The sequence below is a fragment of the Drosophila navojoa genome, chromosome 2 (genome assembly GCF_054131105.1).
Source record: "Drosophila navojoa isolate 15081-1374.11 chromosome 2, UAZ_NAV_1.0, whole genome shotgun sequence".
NCBI classification, from domain to species: domain Eukaryota; kingdom Metazoa; phylum Arthropoda; class Insecta; order Diptera; family Drosophilidae; genus Drosophila; species Drosophila navojoa.
Genome location: NC_142890.1, coordinates 27,731,631 through 27,749,213, shown reverse-complemented (window position 1 = coordinate 27,749,213; position 17,583 = coordinate 27,731,631). Strand labels below are relative to the sequence as shown.

The 17,583-nt window shown below is 39.1% G+C and overlaps 1 protein-coding gene across 1 annotated transcript; it reads right to left on the bottom strand.

The window, feature by feature from the left end:
• Positions 1-478: 478 nt before the first annotated feature.
• Positions 479-16,394, bottom strand: RhoGAP93B (MyTH4 and RhoGAP_KIAA1688 domain-containing protein RhoGAP93B). Its single transcript, XM_018110549.3, has 14 exons — positions 15,911-16,394; positions 14,644-14,734; positions 6,123-6,517; positions 5,950-6,044; positions 5,685-5,853; positions 4,836-5,170; positions 3,667-4,774; positions 2,743-3,597; positions 2,529-2,672; positions 2,279-2,459; positions 2,057-2,173; positions 1,871-1,994; positions 1,655-1,809; positions 479-1,583 (listed from the first exon to the last, which is right to left on the bottom strand). The coding sequence occupies exons 1-14, from the start codon at positions 15,928-15,930 to the stop codon at positions 1,359-1,361; spliced, it is 4,014 nt and encodes a 1,337-aa protein (XP_017966038.2). The 5' UTR covers positions 15,931-16,394; the 3' UTR covers positions 479-1,358.
• Between the last annotated feature and the right edge of the window lie 1,189 nt (positions 16,395-17,583).

Sequence of the window (17,583 nt, the reverse complement as noted above, 5' to 3'; positions counted from 1 at the left end):
CGAACAAACGAACGCTCGGCGATAAATACAAATGCACCCGATTCGAATTCCAGAATTGATTGCTGTCTGCGCTATTTGGCAAATAAATGATAATGGATGTCGTTGGATGGGCTTAACTTTCGTCAAGTGACACTAAATTATTAGCAATTATCGTAGACAAACGGTTCGAAACGACTTTAAAATTGGGCATAAATTTCCAGTATAATAGAAGAAATATAGAAACAAAAATAATTTGGGAAAAGCTCTCGTAAATTTACGATGTGTCTTTCAATTGAAGCCGTGGGCCATGTGATAAAGAGCCTTAGACATATGATACTGATAGACATATTATGATAATTGGCATGTTTTACATTTTGAATGATCGTCAGGGGCGTCAATACATCAAAGTTCAATCATATGTGTTAAGACTTAAATATGTTGGCTCTTTATTTATATAACTTTATTCATTCTCATGCTTCAACCAATCGCCCTCTTCATACATACATACATATATATTTGTATCTGTTCAATTGATTTCTGGTTTTACAGCATGCTTTTCATATATATTTAAATATATATATATATTTGTGTAAAATTGTTGTTTTACAAGTGTAAACTAATTGATTAAATTGTTTGCGCAGCATTTTACGAATTATCTTCTTCATAACATTTCTTTATTATATAATGCATACGAATAAATATATATATATATAGCACTATCTTGCTGCACATGATTTGTAAGCAGTTTTTTTTTATTTATTGAATTAAATCAGTTATTGCATTTCATTTTTGTTTACAGTACGTTTCTTCTTCTTTATATTTAAAATATTTATATGATTCACAAGTTTCATTTGAGAGTTGGTTTTCTTCTTTTGAGTATTTTGTTTGGCTTCTTGTGTGAACCTTTGTAAAACTAAGACGCGAAATAAATAAATTATTCTAAAATTTCACACGTTCATTCGGTTTAAGTTGCAAGTTTTGAAATTCATATATATTTTATAACTTTTGTATTGGATTAGATCTGTATTTTAACTTTTTGGTTTAATAAGCACTACACGTTACAATGCTGACAAAAGTTCGGAGTATTTTTTTCTTTAAAATTAAGCATACAATAAAATTAATTGAATTAGTTTAGAAAATTCGAGTACCAAAAAATTATTAGTATAGTTAAAGTTAGGAGCTTGTTAGGAGTTCTTGACGTTTTCAATTTGCATAAATACAAATAGGCTATTTAAGTAAGTTTAGGATAGGTTAATAACGTTTAACATATATGCACGTATATAGACGTAGATATATACATACATATACATATATTTATATAGGTATGCTCATTGGTATTTGAATAGTTCGGTATCTTTTTAAATAGCTATCAAAGCTCTCTAGACCAGATTGGCCACATGCGTTGTGTCCATGTGCTGAATTAAGACGTGTATAAAGGACATCTCCTTGCGCGCATTCTCCAAAATCACCTTGGGATCATCTGAAGTGCATCGCAAACAATTTGGCGCAAATACCATTGCCAGATTCGACGAATCCATTTTGGTGCAGGCAACCACCTCCGGGTTGGAGAATTGTTGCAGAAAGTGTATTAAATACGTTAGGACCTGTTGTCAAAAAAGAAAATAAACATAAATGAAATTAGAATTCGACCAGAAATAAAATATTATACACTTACCAGTTGATTAATTTGTGGCAACTTATTAACTATTTCTTTGGCTTTATCGGGATCCTCAGTATTCACGCAATCCTCATAATAATCATCGGGTATAAGCGGATCGTATAACTCACGATACCATAACTTAAGCAAACTAGCAGGCGCATGTGCATCAACTGTTGAATAAAAATAATATTTAGTATTTATATTTGATGGCTGGAGTTTAGTTTAACACACCCATATTGTTCTTATAGTCAGGAACATCCCACCGATCCAAGCGGCTCTTCATGCAGTTCACCTCATCCACATCGGCGGATACACGAAAAATGCCCTCAGTTTGTTTGCCATTGAGCAGAAGCACCTAAATACATATATGTGAATAAGTTGGGCTATTTCTTGACTTGAATTTCTGGTAATACTTACATGCTCTGAAAGCGTGGTTTGTATCCAGGGTAGTTTACGCGTTGGAAACTTATCCTTTTGTAGATCCATCACCTCAGAGAGCGTGTTGCCAAACATACTGTTGCGTAAGATTTGTTGCTGAAATTCAAGCAGATTAAAAGGCAACAGATATATAATGGGTCTGTCAAATAATATATCTAATAATAATGCATTATATACAAAATAATACAAAAGTCAGCTAACCCGTGCCTGCTCCACCTCATCGACGGTGGGCTTCTTGGCCAATCGACGGCCGCTGCTGCCAATGCGATCCAAGCGGCGGCAACAAACAGTTGCATAATGTGAGATCTGCACGTGTATTGGCCATTTACAGACTTCTAAAAATCCAGTGGCAAACGAGGGATCACGATGACGATTAACATAGCTGCAAAGAGATCAAACAAAAAACCAAATTAGTTGCTTTGAATAGGTCTATAACGTGTTTGGCGCCTACTTGAGCAGCGTGGGCTGAAACGTCGGAGAAGGTGGCACAAACGATAAACAAATGGCCATTAGCTCCCAGCCGCGTATAAGTGACTCGCGTTTGGGGTTCTCCGTGGTCTGACGGCATAGCTGCACATAAAGCTCATCGCGTAATCTGCACAAGAAAAGCATATGATGAGAATCGAATCAAGCTTAAATTTCAATTTCAATTCAGGTATACTAACTGCTGTTGCGGTAGGGAAGCTACAATAATATCTATGGCCACCGAATTGAGGTTCATGCCCATGCGTGCCTTGCGATCACCCATGTAGATTTGCACCAGCTTGAACAGCTCAATGGCCGTCTTTTTGTCGGCCTTATCGCGCGACAAGGCCAACATCGGGCGACTTATTGCCTCCGCCGTCCAGCTGAGCATGTCCCGCACAGATGCCTTCTTGCGGAAGATGCCCTTCGAGTGCATATTCAAATTGTCAGCGGCAAACTTCTCAATATCACATTCCTTCATGCACGCCAGCGTTGGGGCACCGGGCGCCCGCTCGCTGGGTGGAAATATCTGCTGTATGGTGGGCTTTAGTGACGGCGGAGCCAGCTTATGATTGCCGCCACGGCTGAGGCTGCTGCTGCTGGCCAAGAGCTGGGATTGCTGCGACTGCGGCGTCTGCTGTTGCTGCTGCTGCGACTGGCCATGATTGGGCTCATCTTTGGTTAACTGACCGGCGACTAGACGGGAGATTTGACGATTGGGCGAGGGCAATGTCTGAGATTGCTTCTGTTTGGCGCTGGACGCATCACTGGGATCCAGATGCAGCTGCTGCTGCTGGTGGTGTGGAGGCGCCGGTGGCTGACCCAAGCCATGACCATGGCCATGGCCATGACTAGCGAACGGATAGGCGGGCGTATTTGAGTACAGCTGCTGATTGTTGTGCTGGTTGTACTGATGGCCCTGACCCACTGACGAAGGAGGGCAATGGGAGACGGTGTCATAGTATGAGATCTGATAACGGGGCTTGGGCTTGGGAGCCGCGACGGGATCCTGATTGCCGCCAATGCCCTCCAGCACGGCCTCCACGTTGTCGGAACTGTCGATGGGATGGACATAGTATAGAATATAATATACACAAAAAAGTTTTCAATTTGCTATGGCTTACATATCCTCGCGACCAGCTGGATCGTAGGGCGGATACTGATAGGCATAGTAGGAGACGCTGTCGCCCATATTGGCGTAGTCATCAATCATGCCGTAATTGTGCTCCAAATAGCCGCCATGTGTATCAGAGCCACCGTCGGAATCCTCATTGTCCGGCTCATGGCCAGAGAGCGAATGCTCCGACTGGCTATCCGAGTGATACGAATCCGAATCACCAACGCCATCGCCATCCCGTCCATAGTCATATCGACCATACAGCTTGGCCTGCTCAATGATGTAATGCTTGAGCGGCAGCAGATGCGGCATCTCCTGCCCACAATTGCTGTACAGAGGCGAGATGTTGCCATTGTCGTACTCCACATCGCTGCTGTCCGCATGCAAATGGTGCTGCTGCGTCTTGCTACGCCGCGAATCCCGCTTCTCACACGTGTTCTGCAGCGGATGATAGCCACGTTTGTCCAAGCTGGAGCTGGCGCTGTGCCGCAACGAACTCTGACCGGGATAATGGTGAGATGACTGCGAACGATTTGCTGTCGAGCTGTTGGATTTCTGACGCCTGGCCGTCGAGTCATTGGAGCCTCTGGACGAGTGTGTTAGCATGCCCAGATTATCGGAGCCGGCGCTTGGTGAAATGGGCGCCGCTTTGCCCAACGACATCCGCTCCAAGCTGAGACGATCCATCCCTGATCCAGGCTGCTGCAGCTGTGGCGGCGGATTCGTGGCGCTTGTCTTGGCCTGACGAGAGCTCTTTGTCTGCGGACTGATCGGACTCTGTGGACTGGAGTCGCTCGAGTGTTTCTTGTGGCCGCTGCTGCCGCTGCCGGTGGTGCCTTGGCTTTGGCTCTTGCTAGCATTGGTTGTGTGTCGGCGCCGTGAGAGCGGTGTATTCTCCACAGACTTAAAGTACTTTTCGTGCATGGAATCGTCGCTGGCGGCACCGCCATAGACAGCACCACCAACACTGACGCCACCACCACCACCAACGCCACCGCCATTTGCTTCAGCGCTGCTCTTCCGATACGATTTACTGTGATGCCCAGCCGCGGCTGGATTTATGGAGGAGGACATAAAGCTGCCGGAACGCGCCAATGAGACCTTGTACTCACGATCTGTAAGAATTTGAAATAGTGAACGACTTGAAGGGAGTAAAGAAATTGTTTGCGAACTTACCCCCAATAGCTGATCCAAATGGTTTACCCGAGGCGGGAACTGCTGCGCCGCTTCGTTGTGCGTTACGTTGTTGTTGCTGCTGCTGTTGTTGTTGTTGTTGTTGTTGTGCGTAGTTGTACTGTCGCTCGGCATCGGGCGATATCTTCTTCTTCTGCGCCTGCGGCGTATGTATCGAATGTGTGGGTGAGGCAATATCGGATGACTTGGAGGAGCAATATCCCTGCATATGGCTGGGCAGCAATTGATGATCGAAATACTTGTTGCTGTCACCAACATACGATGAGGAGCCTTGCGGTAAATTATGCGAGCTGACGCTTTCTTGCAACATCTCAAAGCTGATGAAAGCGAGAGACAGACAGAGGCAGAAGAGGAAGCGGGAGAGAAGCAAAGAAAATAATGTTCTTATTAAATGTGTGTGAGGTGCCAAAGTGTGTGTGTGCGTGTGGATTAGAGACCCATCCATTGGAAGCTTATATACCCAAATAATTTAATAAATAAATAAACCAACAAAATCCATATACCACATAGATATTAAATGGAGATAAAATAATAAAAAAAAGCAAATTAAATTAAAATTATCATATTAAAGTTGTGTTCTAATTTGAAAATTTTTGAATATTGTATAAATATTAATTAAAACAAAAACACAAGATCAGAATTTAAAATCTATATAGCAATTAATTATGTGCTCGGTATTAAATGTCGCTTATATTGAGCATACGCCCAGTCGACCAAGTCTATAAAACACTCATAAATAACCATTTAATGGCATAGTTTTTATTTCCTCCAAGCCTGCACCACTTTTAAAAACCTTCACAACCTGAACCCGCTTTTAACCTAAGTACTTACGCGCCATTATCCTTGCCGCCGTGCTGATGCTTCTGCAAGGAGCCCAGACGCAGCGGCTCATTTGGCCCTGATGCACCATTAGAGGCATCATTGAAGCGCCGATAGCCATGAGCGCTGGACAGACTCGAATCACTTGATTTGCCCGACTCCTTGTAATGATTGCAAGAGTCTATTGAGAGAGAGAGAGAGAGAAAGAGAGAGAGAGAGCGATAGGGAAAAGAGTTTAGTTTGAGTGATTTAGTATATAGTCAGCTCAATAACTTACCTTGTGAGCGACGCGATCCGTAGCCCTGTTGCTGCTGTGATTGCTGTTGCTGCTGCTGCAGCTCCATCGATCGGGCTGAGTCACCAGTGCCAACGCTGCAAAAGAGGAAACGAATTGAATCACATTAAGTAAATAAATATTCGTGCTGCTGGCAATTTTCAATTGAAGCTCACCGAAAACTTTGACGGCCTCGTGGACTAGAGATCATTTCGCTGCTGATCAGCTGCTCCTCGGAGCTGGCCATGGCGCCGTTGCCACGTTGGGCACGCCCCTTCTTATTAGCTGCCGACATGGGCGATGGCTGTTGCTGCGGCTGCTGCTGCTGCTGATGCTGCTGCTGTTGCTGCTTAGCCACCGATTGCTTCTGTGGCGTGGTTTGCTCTCGCCGCTCACTCGGATCGGTGTTCTGTTTGAGGGTCTGCAGCTTGGCCAGCGGTATGATGTCACACTTGCTCGGCCGATGCCACACGGTCTTCTGCGTTGCGGCATTATAGTAATAGAAGCGCTGCGTGTTCGTATCAAACAATTCCCACCATTGCGATGAGTCGGTTCGCTTAATTGGCACATCCTGTATAAGAGAGAGAGAGAGAGAAAGAGCGGGAAAGATAAGCGGAATGAGTGAGAGATTTAAATGAAAGTGAATCAGCTGAGCTAAGCTCATACATATATCATAACTGCATTAGCAATGTGTGCAAGTATGCGTGTGCGTGTGTGTGTGTGTGTGTGTGGGAGGTGTTGTGTTGAAAATGTCAATTATGCAGCATATTAAATGTCATTCACATTCCTTTAGGCTAGCCAACAGATCACAATGGAAGGGAGCTTTGCATATACATATGTATATATACATTTCACCTGAACGATAAAATCAAAACAAATAAATAAAATTCCGTGAATAGCCCTCAGAAAATAAAGTACACAAGTATATTTACATTTGCATAATTATTTCCTCGAGCACAATAGAATCATATATCTTTTTCGCCATAAATCAGATAACGCTTTTCACCCAATATATCTCGAGTGCACGTTTGCACAAACATCGAGCGAAATTGAATATTATATTTCATGAAAATTGACGTAAACGTGTCTTCATCCTCATTTCTCTCGCGCCCAGCATTTGCACTTGTCTGTTGTTTATTTCACTCAACTTACTCTGAACAAAAGCTGTGCAAAAACAGTTTTAAACTGGCTCAAATCAAATTTAAGATGGGTATGTGGATTCTGTGGATCCAGACAGCTCAAGACGCCATTTCACACATTTTATGAAAATAATGAATAGTGAATCATAAAGGGAAATGACTATACAGATTTTTAATTCTAACGATGTTGCTACAATTTGACTTTACATCTTTATCAGAGCTTGAATCTGTATTATGCAGTCGGCTACGGCCGACTCAAGGGCTCTCTCATTGCATCGGGCTTAATCAGCGTATTTCGACCCAATCGGCTGCATCTAATGGACAGTTTTGTTTGTTGTTGTTTTTCTCGTTGGCTTTATAATCGTTTCATTAGGTCTTGACAAAAACTCAAGTTTCCTTTTTAGTCCAGGCCCGTATATATGTATATGTATACGTACACACATATGTATATGCAGCCATCTCTTTCGGCTCTGCTAGTCGGCCTGTCTCTGTTTGGCCTGCTGGGCTAGTGCTGAGGGTTATATTTCTGCGCTGACCTTGAACTTTGCAACTGCAACTGCAGCTGCAACGCCCAACGCCCAACACCCCGACATATAGAATGAGAGCGAGCGCGCGCGAAAGAGAGAGAGAGAGAGAGAGAGACCAAGAGACAGGCCCTGACCCAGGCCCAGGCACGTGTTGTTTTCTTCTCTTTTAATCTGCCACATTTCTGTTGTTTTTGTTGTTGCTGTTGTTGTAGTAGTCTGATAACAGCAACAATGCGCTTTGCATTCACATTGAAAGCTTTCGACTTGGCTGGCTTTTCATTTCTGGTTTTCATTTCCATTTCCATGCGTTGCGGGTGCATTGCATAATTTTAGTTTTATTTTTATTTTTTTTGCAGCGCTGATTGGGACAAGGCTGCTGAGCAGGGCGAAGCGACATCATCGTTACGCTTTTTGCATTGTTGCGTTTCCAACTGTCAGTCCGTCCATCAGTCACTCAGTCAGCCAGTCATTCATCCATGCAGCGAGTTGAGCCGTTGAGCCGGACAGTCGGAGAGACTGACAGCGCATAAGTGGATCTGTTTCACTTTCAGCCCGCCTCCCAGCTCCTCTCCAGCGCGTGCCACTTGGGGCAGCAGAGAAAACAACAGATATAACTAGCTTGATAAGCAACGAAATTTGTATACCCTTAGTTGATATTTAATATAAAAGCGATTGATAGATAGATAATTTTAAATAGAAATATTTCCAATATCTTGATAAATAGCGCTTGGTTTACGATCCAAGAGACAATTTATTGTGGTTACATTAACTGGCCATTATTTCTTAGCTAATTGACATATCTGATTAGAATATCACAATAGCCTTTAGTGGAGCAGAGTATATACACACTGGTGTCTGTGCCTTCGACACGTCCTCATTTTGGCCTTGTGCGATATACCGAATATCTTGTAATTATGGAAATACAACAGCAACAACGAAAACAACAACCACAAACGCAACAAAAACTGCAACAACAACAGCAATAATAAATAGCAGCAGCAATGAGGTCTACATCTTTATCTCATTGATGGAATTTGTGCTTTTGCCTCCATTTAAGAAAATGAAATTAGAGCAACTCGAGCGCAGACACTGGCAAAAATAACTTTAGGAAAAATCTGTCGAAATTAATATGCATGGATTATATTTATGCACGCAAACAAATGAGAAACTGACAATATTTATAAATATTAGTCATACGCCTACAACATTTAACTATGAGTCAAAGCCAAGAGATGCGCAAAAAACAATTTGATGATTCTTCACACACACTTTATACATAAATTAAAGCATTGGACAACTGAACTATTTTATTGTGTAATAAATTAAGTAATATTTACAATTTACAATGTTGAAGCACCTATTTTCGAGTAAAGTCACATATTTAAAAAAAAACTAACAAGATAATAATTTAATGTCAAATATAAATATAAATTATTAAATATCTATAAAATAAGTTAGTAAATAATAAATAATGAATTTAATCAATTCAGTAATATAATTATGTAAAATAGAAAATAGAGGTTTAACCAAATGGATAATATTAGGAAATTTAACATAACAGAGACAAATCACCTGTTGCTCCAAAGCTAAAGCCCTATAATACCAGCAACAATTATGTATTTAGTAAAGTTCTTCAGCAAACTCAGGGAACTTTAGCTCAAGGTTTTCTGTTTTGGGCCCCATTTTAATTGCTAAAATTCCATTACTCCAATTGCTTCGAATGGGCACTGCATTCCTTTGTTTTCCTTTTCATTATAAATTCATTAAGTTTCGCTGCTTATAGAACGCGCAAGCTTATTGAAAAACAATTAAGCTTTTAATCGTGGGGCCAAAAGCGATTCCTAATCAGCATAGAACGCGGCCTATCAGCGCCGATTGCCGAGGTCAGTAATGCTCCCTCACAGACCCGTGCGCCAACAATACAAATGAGCAACACATCTGTGAATGATCGTGTGAGGCACGCGAGGGAGCGAGCGAAATAAATGAAACGTACACGAACATTCGGTCCCAAACATAAAGTTGTTTGTAAATTAGGTCATCATTGATATTACAAAAATAACAAAAAATAGAGAGAGAGGAAAGACAAACAGAAAAGAACTTCAGCTAAAAATAACATTGACGATAACATCGATCAAAGCAATCAAATGAAAAATTTGAAGAATTTTTGCAAACCCATTTCAAAATGTGTCAACAGCGGAAATAATAAATTCAAATGAAAAAAAAAAAAATTAATAAATAATAATAATATGATACATTATATATAAATATTATATATAAAAATATATAAATAAATAAATATTTCTTTGCATTGTATATATTATATATTATTGATAAGGTTTGTAGCGTTAATACATATGTAATTCTCTCGCAATTGCAATAATCACAACGAAAAACTTGCAAAGTAATATATTAATATACTTAATGTTAGTTAATAATTTTCCTATTATAATATGCAAATAAATATGTAAAAATAAATTATATTTCGCAGTCATTAAAACAGATTTCTAGAAACATTTGAATTTTTAAAAGTTGTTTTCTCAATTTTCCCAAAATTTGTAGAGCATACAAAAGTTGGTCCAGATCTAACAGCGCCAAAATTGTAATTGCTTTAGACTGATAATTAATTGGATTAATGGCGCGTGCACTGTTGTGATAAATATATAATTGTGAATGAAAAATATATACACAAAATACATATATTTAGATATATCTATATACTTGCATATATGTAACAAATTATGTGTAACAAAATTATTCTAATTAAAAATTCTGTTTTATATTGCTTTATGGCAAAAACACATGTTCGAGATTATCCATTATGGCTTTTGAGTCAAGAACATTTAGCAAATCTTTCTACAATACTTTCCAGTAAATCAGAGAATTAACCTTCTAAGCCCCACTTTCCACTGAACTTAAGAATCAAGGGAGTTGCTTAAGAACCCCATTTGGAATTGTATATAGTTTCATTAATGGCGCAAGCTCTCAACATATGAAACCGATTCGATTGAGTCAGCTTTTAGATATGGAAATTGGGAAACTTTTAACGAATTCGAATGACAAATTGTTTGATTTATAAAACTGTTCTAAATTCTCGGATGTGAAGAAATTTTATAATGCCCACATGGGCCACAGAGGAAGAAAATTAAGTGAACTTACCCATGGGAAAAATAATTAAAATACACATAAAATTATTACATATATAAATTATATTTAAATCAAATTGCTTATTCATCGGTCATAGCGTAAACCCCATCAACAAGTCTTAATATTTCCTGTAGCTGATGCAAGGCACAAGACAATGCCAACTACCTTTAATAAGCGAAGTCCATTAGCGATATTTATGCGCATTTAATTGCCATTGTAATTTCCAAACAAATTTATGCAGGCCGTGCAACTTGGCCAGGCTGATAACCCACTTGGCAATCAAACACAAAATATAAAATACAAAAATAAAGACAGGAAGCCGCGACGGCCAAAAGCGGTAAAGGGAATAACTAAACGATAGTCCAACGATGTGCATGAGTATGTGTGCGTTTGTAAGTGTACGCGCATAATGAACATTTGAAATATTTTGACGATTGCGTAGCATAGCCCCCAAAAACCACAAGACCTCCATTTTGGGTGGGTTGGGGCGCAGGCGCGTGGTTGAAAGCCACATAGTGCAGTCTTTATGTGCTTAGTTTTGGTCCGCTTTGGCGGACGCACGTAAGCATTATAGCTGACTGATTTTTGCCTCTCGCTTCTTGCCCGTTCCCTCTAAAGTTTCCTCCTTCACTTTTCTGCTTTTGCGACGTTTTGTAACACTAAGCGAGCAGCGTGTGGGCAACTTTGCTGTGCTTCTTTCCTAACCGGAAGTTTTACAAAGGCAAGTGAGCAAAAAGTATGAAAAAAGAAGAAAAAGCGAAGCACCGAGGGGAAGTATGCCAGAGAGTTATAATAAAGTCTTTAAGTGCATTCCAAAGCGTGACGGCCATGAAATACCCTTTAAGATCATAGATGCACATGCATTTGCGCATACAGCTTAGCTACACATTCCTCATTACCAATACACCCCATTTCTAGCTATGCTTAGAGGGTAGCAAATAGACAGTGGAGTCAACTTGCTGTGCATAATTTTCAAATCACGTACAATGGACGCAGCAATTGTTGCTGTCTTTGTCTTCTATAGCTGTTGTCGCTGCCTGCCGCTGACACCAAAAAAAGAGCAGTGGCAACAGCAAGAAGAAGCAATGACGACGTCATTAAAACAAAAAGCTGCCACAGGCAAAAACCGACAAAGCCAAAAAAAAAAAACAAATTGCTAATTTAAAGCGCGTTTGCAGCTGGGTGGGCGCATAAGAGCTAAAAAGAGCGAGACAGAGACAGACTGAGAGTGAGTTGAGGGTGAGAGTGAGCCTGCATGTGTGTGTGTGAGAGTATTGGTTTCTCTTGTACTGCCATGTGCCGGCCTGCATGTCCCTGTGCACGGTATGCTGCATCCAATGAATAGATTATATTGCGCAGCTAAAGGATTCTTCGTTCACTTCCTCATGGCAACTCGACAATAACTGCAGTGACATCTGCGTCGGCGCCAGCAGCGATGTTGCAGCTGAATTTAGGGCATATGTTAGGGCTATACCATGCTGCGATAGTGTGCAGTAAGGGTATACCTATTTTCAGAACTATTTTGCATTAGATTAGAATTTTATTTACAATAATACATATTTCCCTATTGACTAATTGCAATTAACTGTCGTAGTTAAATAAGAAAAAAATATTATGCTGCAAAAGTGTGAAGTAGAGTACATGCAATTTCTGATTTATTTTGTATACTTACATAAATGGTAGTAATAAATAGATAATTATACTGATTAACTATTCTCATTAGCAAGAAAATACTTTTAAATATTTATATTCTCAACTCAATTAGCAGTGTATTAAAAGGAGCGACCTTTCGTTAATGGATTTTCAGATTACGCTCACTTCCTGCAGAGCCAAACTCGGCCACACGAGTAAACATGTAAAAAGTACGGTAAAGTGTGGGCGATGACTCAAAAGAGAGCGAGAGTGACAAAAACCGAAAAGCAACGCAGCAAACACAGGCAAACTCATACATAATAACAGCAAGCAAGGCAAACTCACATACACATATACTCACTCACACTCGCACACACACTTGAACGGGAGAGTGCATTCAGAAGGCTTCGGTTTTTTAACTGCTATGCAACTGGACTTTGTGTGTGCGTGTGTACGTACATATGTTCATATATGTAGGCATATTGCCCCTGCCAGAAGGGTCGCAATAAATCTCAGCGTGAAATGGACAATAACACCCAAGTGAAGCCAAACGCTAGGCAACACCGTACTCCGCCTGTTCTGCAGTGTGCATGCGAAGGTTTACAGTAGGAATACATAAACACACACACAGAGAGACACATACACCCATGCCTCTGAGTGCACACAAGCAAAACGAGGACGCAGTCGAGGACATTTTGAGAGCCTCAGAACAAAATCAATGCAATTTTCACTACTTCCGGCAGTAGAAAAATAAGTAGGTGTGACTCAGTTCATCGTATCGATGTTATAAATATTCTGTAATTATTTCATACACCAAAACTAAGGAATTGATTAATATTATACGTTCAATTACATATGTATGTATTAGTTGTAACTGTTATAAATTTTGTGTTCAACGAATCAAATTACCTGGAATAGACTAGGATTGCATATAATCCTGTATATTCATGCCCCAAGTATTTGAAGCTCTATTTTAAAAATGAATGCGTAGAGCTTTAATAAATGAACACGAAGAGAAACAAAGTACAGCTTTTGTTTCTGTTGCATTTGTTTGCTTTGGTGGCTTAGCTTTGCTCCCCTTTGGCCAGACGTCTAAAGTTATTAGCCTGTGACACCTTTTGGTAATGTCGCATCGGCCAACCACGACAGCAGGAGAGGAGAAGAAGGAGGTGAACTATGGACAAAGCGTCTAAAGGAGCTGTGCAAACAGCTTTTAGCAGCCTTTGATGATGACGTTTTGTGTGCTCAGAAAGCAAAAGTTGTCAAAGGCGACGCATTGAAGTAGGATATTATCCCAGACTTGATGTAAGTACATGAAAACTGCGAGCACATGTGTTTTAGTTGGGATGACATATGTATGTATGAATATTCGATATTGATATTTTATAATCGATGCTAATCTGGTGTCTTAAAACTTAAAGATTATTCATTTCTGTTTGTATTGCACTTTAATGAACGTATATAGTATTTATTATTCATTTCTGAAAACATTTAAAATATATAATTATTAAACGTACAGTCCAGTTCCATTTAACCAATTACATAAGCTCATGCCCTAGCCAATGAAGCAAATGTTATGCGAAAAATGTGTGTTTTTCTTTTGTTAAATACAATTAATTAACATTGTTTACGCCATTGACGAACTGGGTCAAATTATTTTCCATAAACATACTGTATGCATGTGTATATTTCACTATAAAATTTGCAAAACAAGTGACCCATGTCAATTAAGCAACAGTCGGACAAGAAAGCTACAGCAAAACAACAAATAACGACAATTGAATGCCCTTAACAAATATGGCGCACTGCATTTATCAATTTATGATCTCATCGGAATGAAACAAAATAATAAGAATTATATAATTATTAAATAGGTAAATATAAGAAATCTGTTTGTATTAGGCATACATTAAATCTTTAAAAATAGTATTTTTTTCCCAGAATATTTGATAACAACTATTTCTAATTTTGGTTTCTTATTTCTACATGCTGGTGTTCCTTTGCAAAAGCCATGATATTCTGAGAATACTTTGTGCTATTGAGGCCAAAATTATAATACCCACACCCACAATAAGGGTATATAATATAAAACTGATAAAAACAAATGAGTTCAATAGCCCCCACGCGACATTTGGCAATTAGCGTGAAACTGTTAATGAAGCGTACTGTGTATGCGTGTCTGTTTGCGTGTCTGTATATGTACTATGTGTAAAATAAATAATTAAATTATTGGCACATCTGTGTGCTACGCTTACCTCGGGTGGATCCCAAACGCATTCGCCAGTTGTTAGATTGGCATACATATGCTCCTTAGTGCGCGGCTCGATTATTTCCACCCATTCTATTCTGTAATCCAAAATGAGACACAGAGAGAGAGAGAGAGAGAGAGAGAGAGTGAAAACGAAGATAGTGGGTGTGAGTGTTAGAAAATGTAACATAAATAAAGATATTAAAAGAGCGAGAGATATAGGAATTGCGGCTATTTTAAAATGAAAAGGCACCTCTGGAATGCAGCACACAGCGCATTGTAACTAAAGCAACAACAACAGAAGCAACCAAAACTTTAAGAATTGGGCACACACGCAGACAAATTTCATTCATTTCGTTCATTCATTAATACAAACGCGCAAAAGATGTGCTGCGAAAAAGGAACAAGCCCGAAAATAAAAGCCCAGAAATAAAATACCACCCACAAAAAAGTACCACCCGAATTGCCCTGTGCGTGAGTCGTCGCCCTGAATTATCTACATATATACGTGTGCGACTGTGTGTGCATTGCTGGTTTCCCCCATGAATGCTTGTTTTGGGCTTTTCTTTCTACACACACACACTAGCACACAAATACATTTTGTCAAACATTTTCCGGTTTTTCCTTATTTGAAGCTGCAGCTCAGAACGCCGCACCGTCCTTACTCACACACACATATACGTATATATTCACGCACATCAAATACATATACAGAGAGCAAGCGCTCTGACTCTAGCTATCTCTTTCTCTCCTGCATATATGTACATGTAGTAAACGGCCGCTAGTGCCAAACAAAAACGACGCTTGTTGCCGCGCCTTGCAAGAAAATCGATTTTGCAGGCCAAAATGCATAAATTTTGAAGGAACTAGCATTTCATTAAGCACAGGCGAATATAGTTAAGGTGCAGGGAGGGTGAGCGGCAGCAGCGAAAGCAATGCAATCCACACGCATACACGGCTGACACACGCACATTCAGACAGGCAGCGGCTGTGGCTGTCTTTGCCAACATGGGCTCGCCTTAAAGGGGAGGTGCTGCTGCTCTACACACCATTCGGCTGCGTTGCGTATAATTTTCGCACTTCCCAACACAGAAGAGAAGACAAGCAACATATTAAACAAAACATTTAACAATACGCCTCATTGTTGTTGTTGCTAATTTAATTGTGTACACTCTCAAACATTTCAATTCATTTCATTGTTGTTGTTGTTGTTGTTTTTCTGCTGCCAGTCTGCTTCCCAGTGCGCTTGCTGGTTATAGCTTAACGGCACACACCTTTCACAAGTTGAACTCATTTTTCCAACGCTTTATTATAACTTGGTCGCTTGTCGTTGCTGTCTCCTTTTGCTTTTTCTGCAGCAGCTGCTTCTTCTTTTCTTTGCACATGCACCCCACTGACTCTCCGCACACAAACACGTACAACAACTTAATATATTTTCACATATACTACTACACACTTTTATTTTATTTTTTCGTATTAGGGGGCTGGGGCAGCGAAATGCAATTTTTCTTTTTCAATTGATTTTTTCTTCCACTCGCACTCCTTTTTTCACTATGCCTGTGGCGTTAACGCTTGGCGAACACTTTCACATTTATGATATAATTTACAGGCCATATTTTCGCTTTGCTTTTCGTTTGCACAAATGCATTTTCTTTTTTCAATTATTTATGTGTCCGTGTTTATGATTAAAAATATTTCATCCGCCTTGCATTCACACGCCGCCGCCGCTGTTAACCAACTGTAAGCGTCAGCTGTTTTCGATTGGCAGTACAATCGATAATGCCACAACATCGATTTTAAACTTTCTACAGACTCTGTTAATTTTAATCACTAACATACCAGTTTCTCGCAGCTGATTTCGTATTTTATCGGGAAGGTAATAATTGTTAAAAGTTGAAATATAACGAATACTCTAACTATAAATTTAGTTTTCCCAATTCAAGCTTTAAAATCTTATATTAAAGAAACTATAATTGAAGACTTAACAATTTCTGGTGTGTTTCAGAAAAGAGTAAGACCAGTTCTTGTATGTCGGTCACTACATTTGGCCACACCTTTGTAAGTAACGGTCATTTAAAGCGGATGAAAATTATTTAAATTTTACTGATACATATATACAAACCTGTCGATGAAAATGAGAGTGAAAGCCAAGTCATGTTTGTTTATGTTATACGTTCATTGAATTTTATTTAAATTTTGCGAGTTAATACAAAAACGAAAACTGAAATTATTGCATTTAACATTAAAATCGCCCGCTCACCATTACAATGCCATTGAAAAAGGTTTGTTAATACTATGGTTAACTGATTTTTACATTTACTATTAAGTGTCTCGGTTCTTGTCTACAAAAATGTAAAATAATATAGTCACATTTAAAATCGCATAATTCTAGACAATTCTAGACCAGTGATGTTCGATTATGATGTACATATTGTTTTGAAGAAGATCGCATGCATAAAATGTTTTCAATTTTTTTGAGCTTTTTTTCTCTGAATTTTAATTATTTGTTTAAATTGGCTGTCGACGTAATAATTTTGAATTACTATATTTTCATATGCTTGAAATTTATTGCATTTTATATAATTAAATATATAAATATATATATATACATACATATACATATGTATACATAAATTTATATATATGCAACGTATGTACATCTACATCACGAATCACAGCAAAACTTTACATTATATTTATATTTTGTTTTTTAATTTAATTATGATAGGCTTTTGATTTTTCTTGAGTGTTTGAAAAATAAAAATAAAAAACGATATTAAAATATGGGTGCTATTATTATTGTTCAAGGTTCCAGTAAAGGGGTAAACAAAATAAATATTTAAATTAAATTTGAAATAGGAAAATAAGCTTTTAAAATTTTTATTCAAGCTGTTTGGTTCATAATTCGGTTGATTGAGACAGTATTTTTGTATAGTATGTCAGTGCA

What these genes read in the sequence shown, in the direction of transcription:
- RhoGAP93B (XM_018110549.3), bottom strand. Translation starts at nt 15,930, where the DNA reads ATGAGTTCAACTTGTGAAAG. An exon ending in GCTTCCCTACCGCAACAGCA is followed by an intron (nt 2,673 to 2,742) that starts GTTAGTATACCT and finishes TTTCTTGTGCAG; the next exon opens with ATTACGCGATGAGCTTTATG. An exon ending in TTTCAGCCCACGCTGCTCAA is followed by an intron (nt 2,460 to 2,528) that starts GTAGGCGCCAAA and finishes ATCTCTTTGCAG; the next exon opens with CTATGTTAATCGTCATCGTG.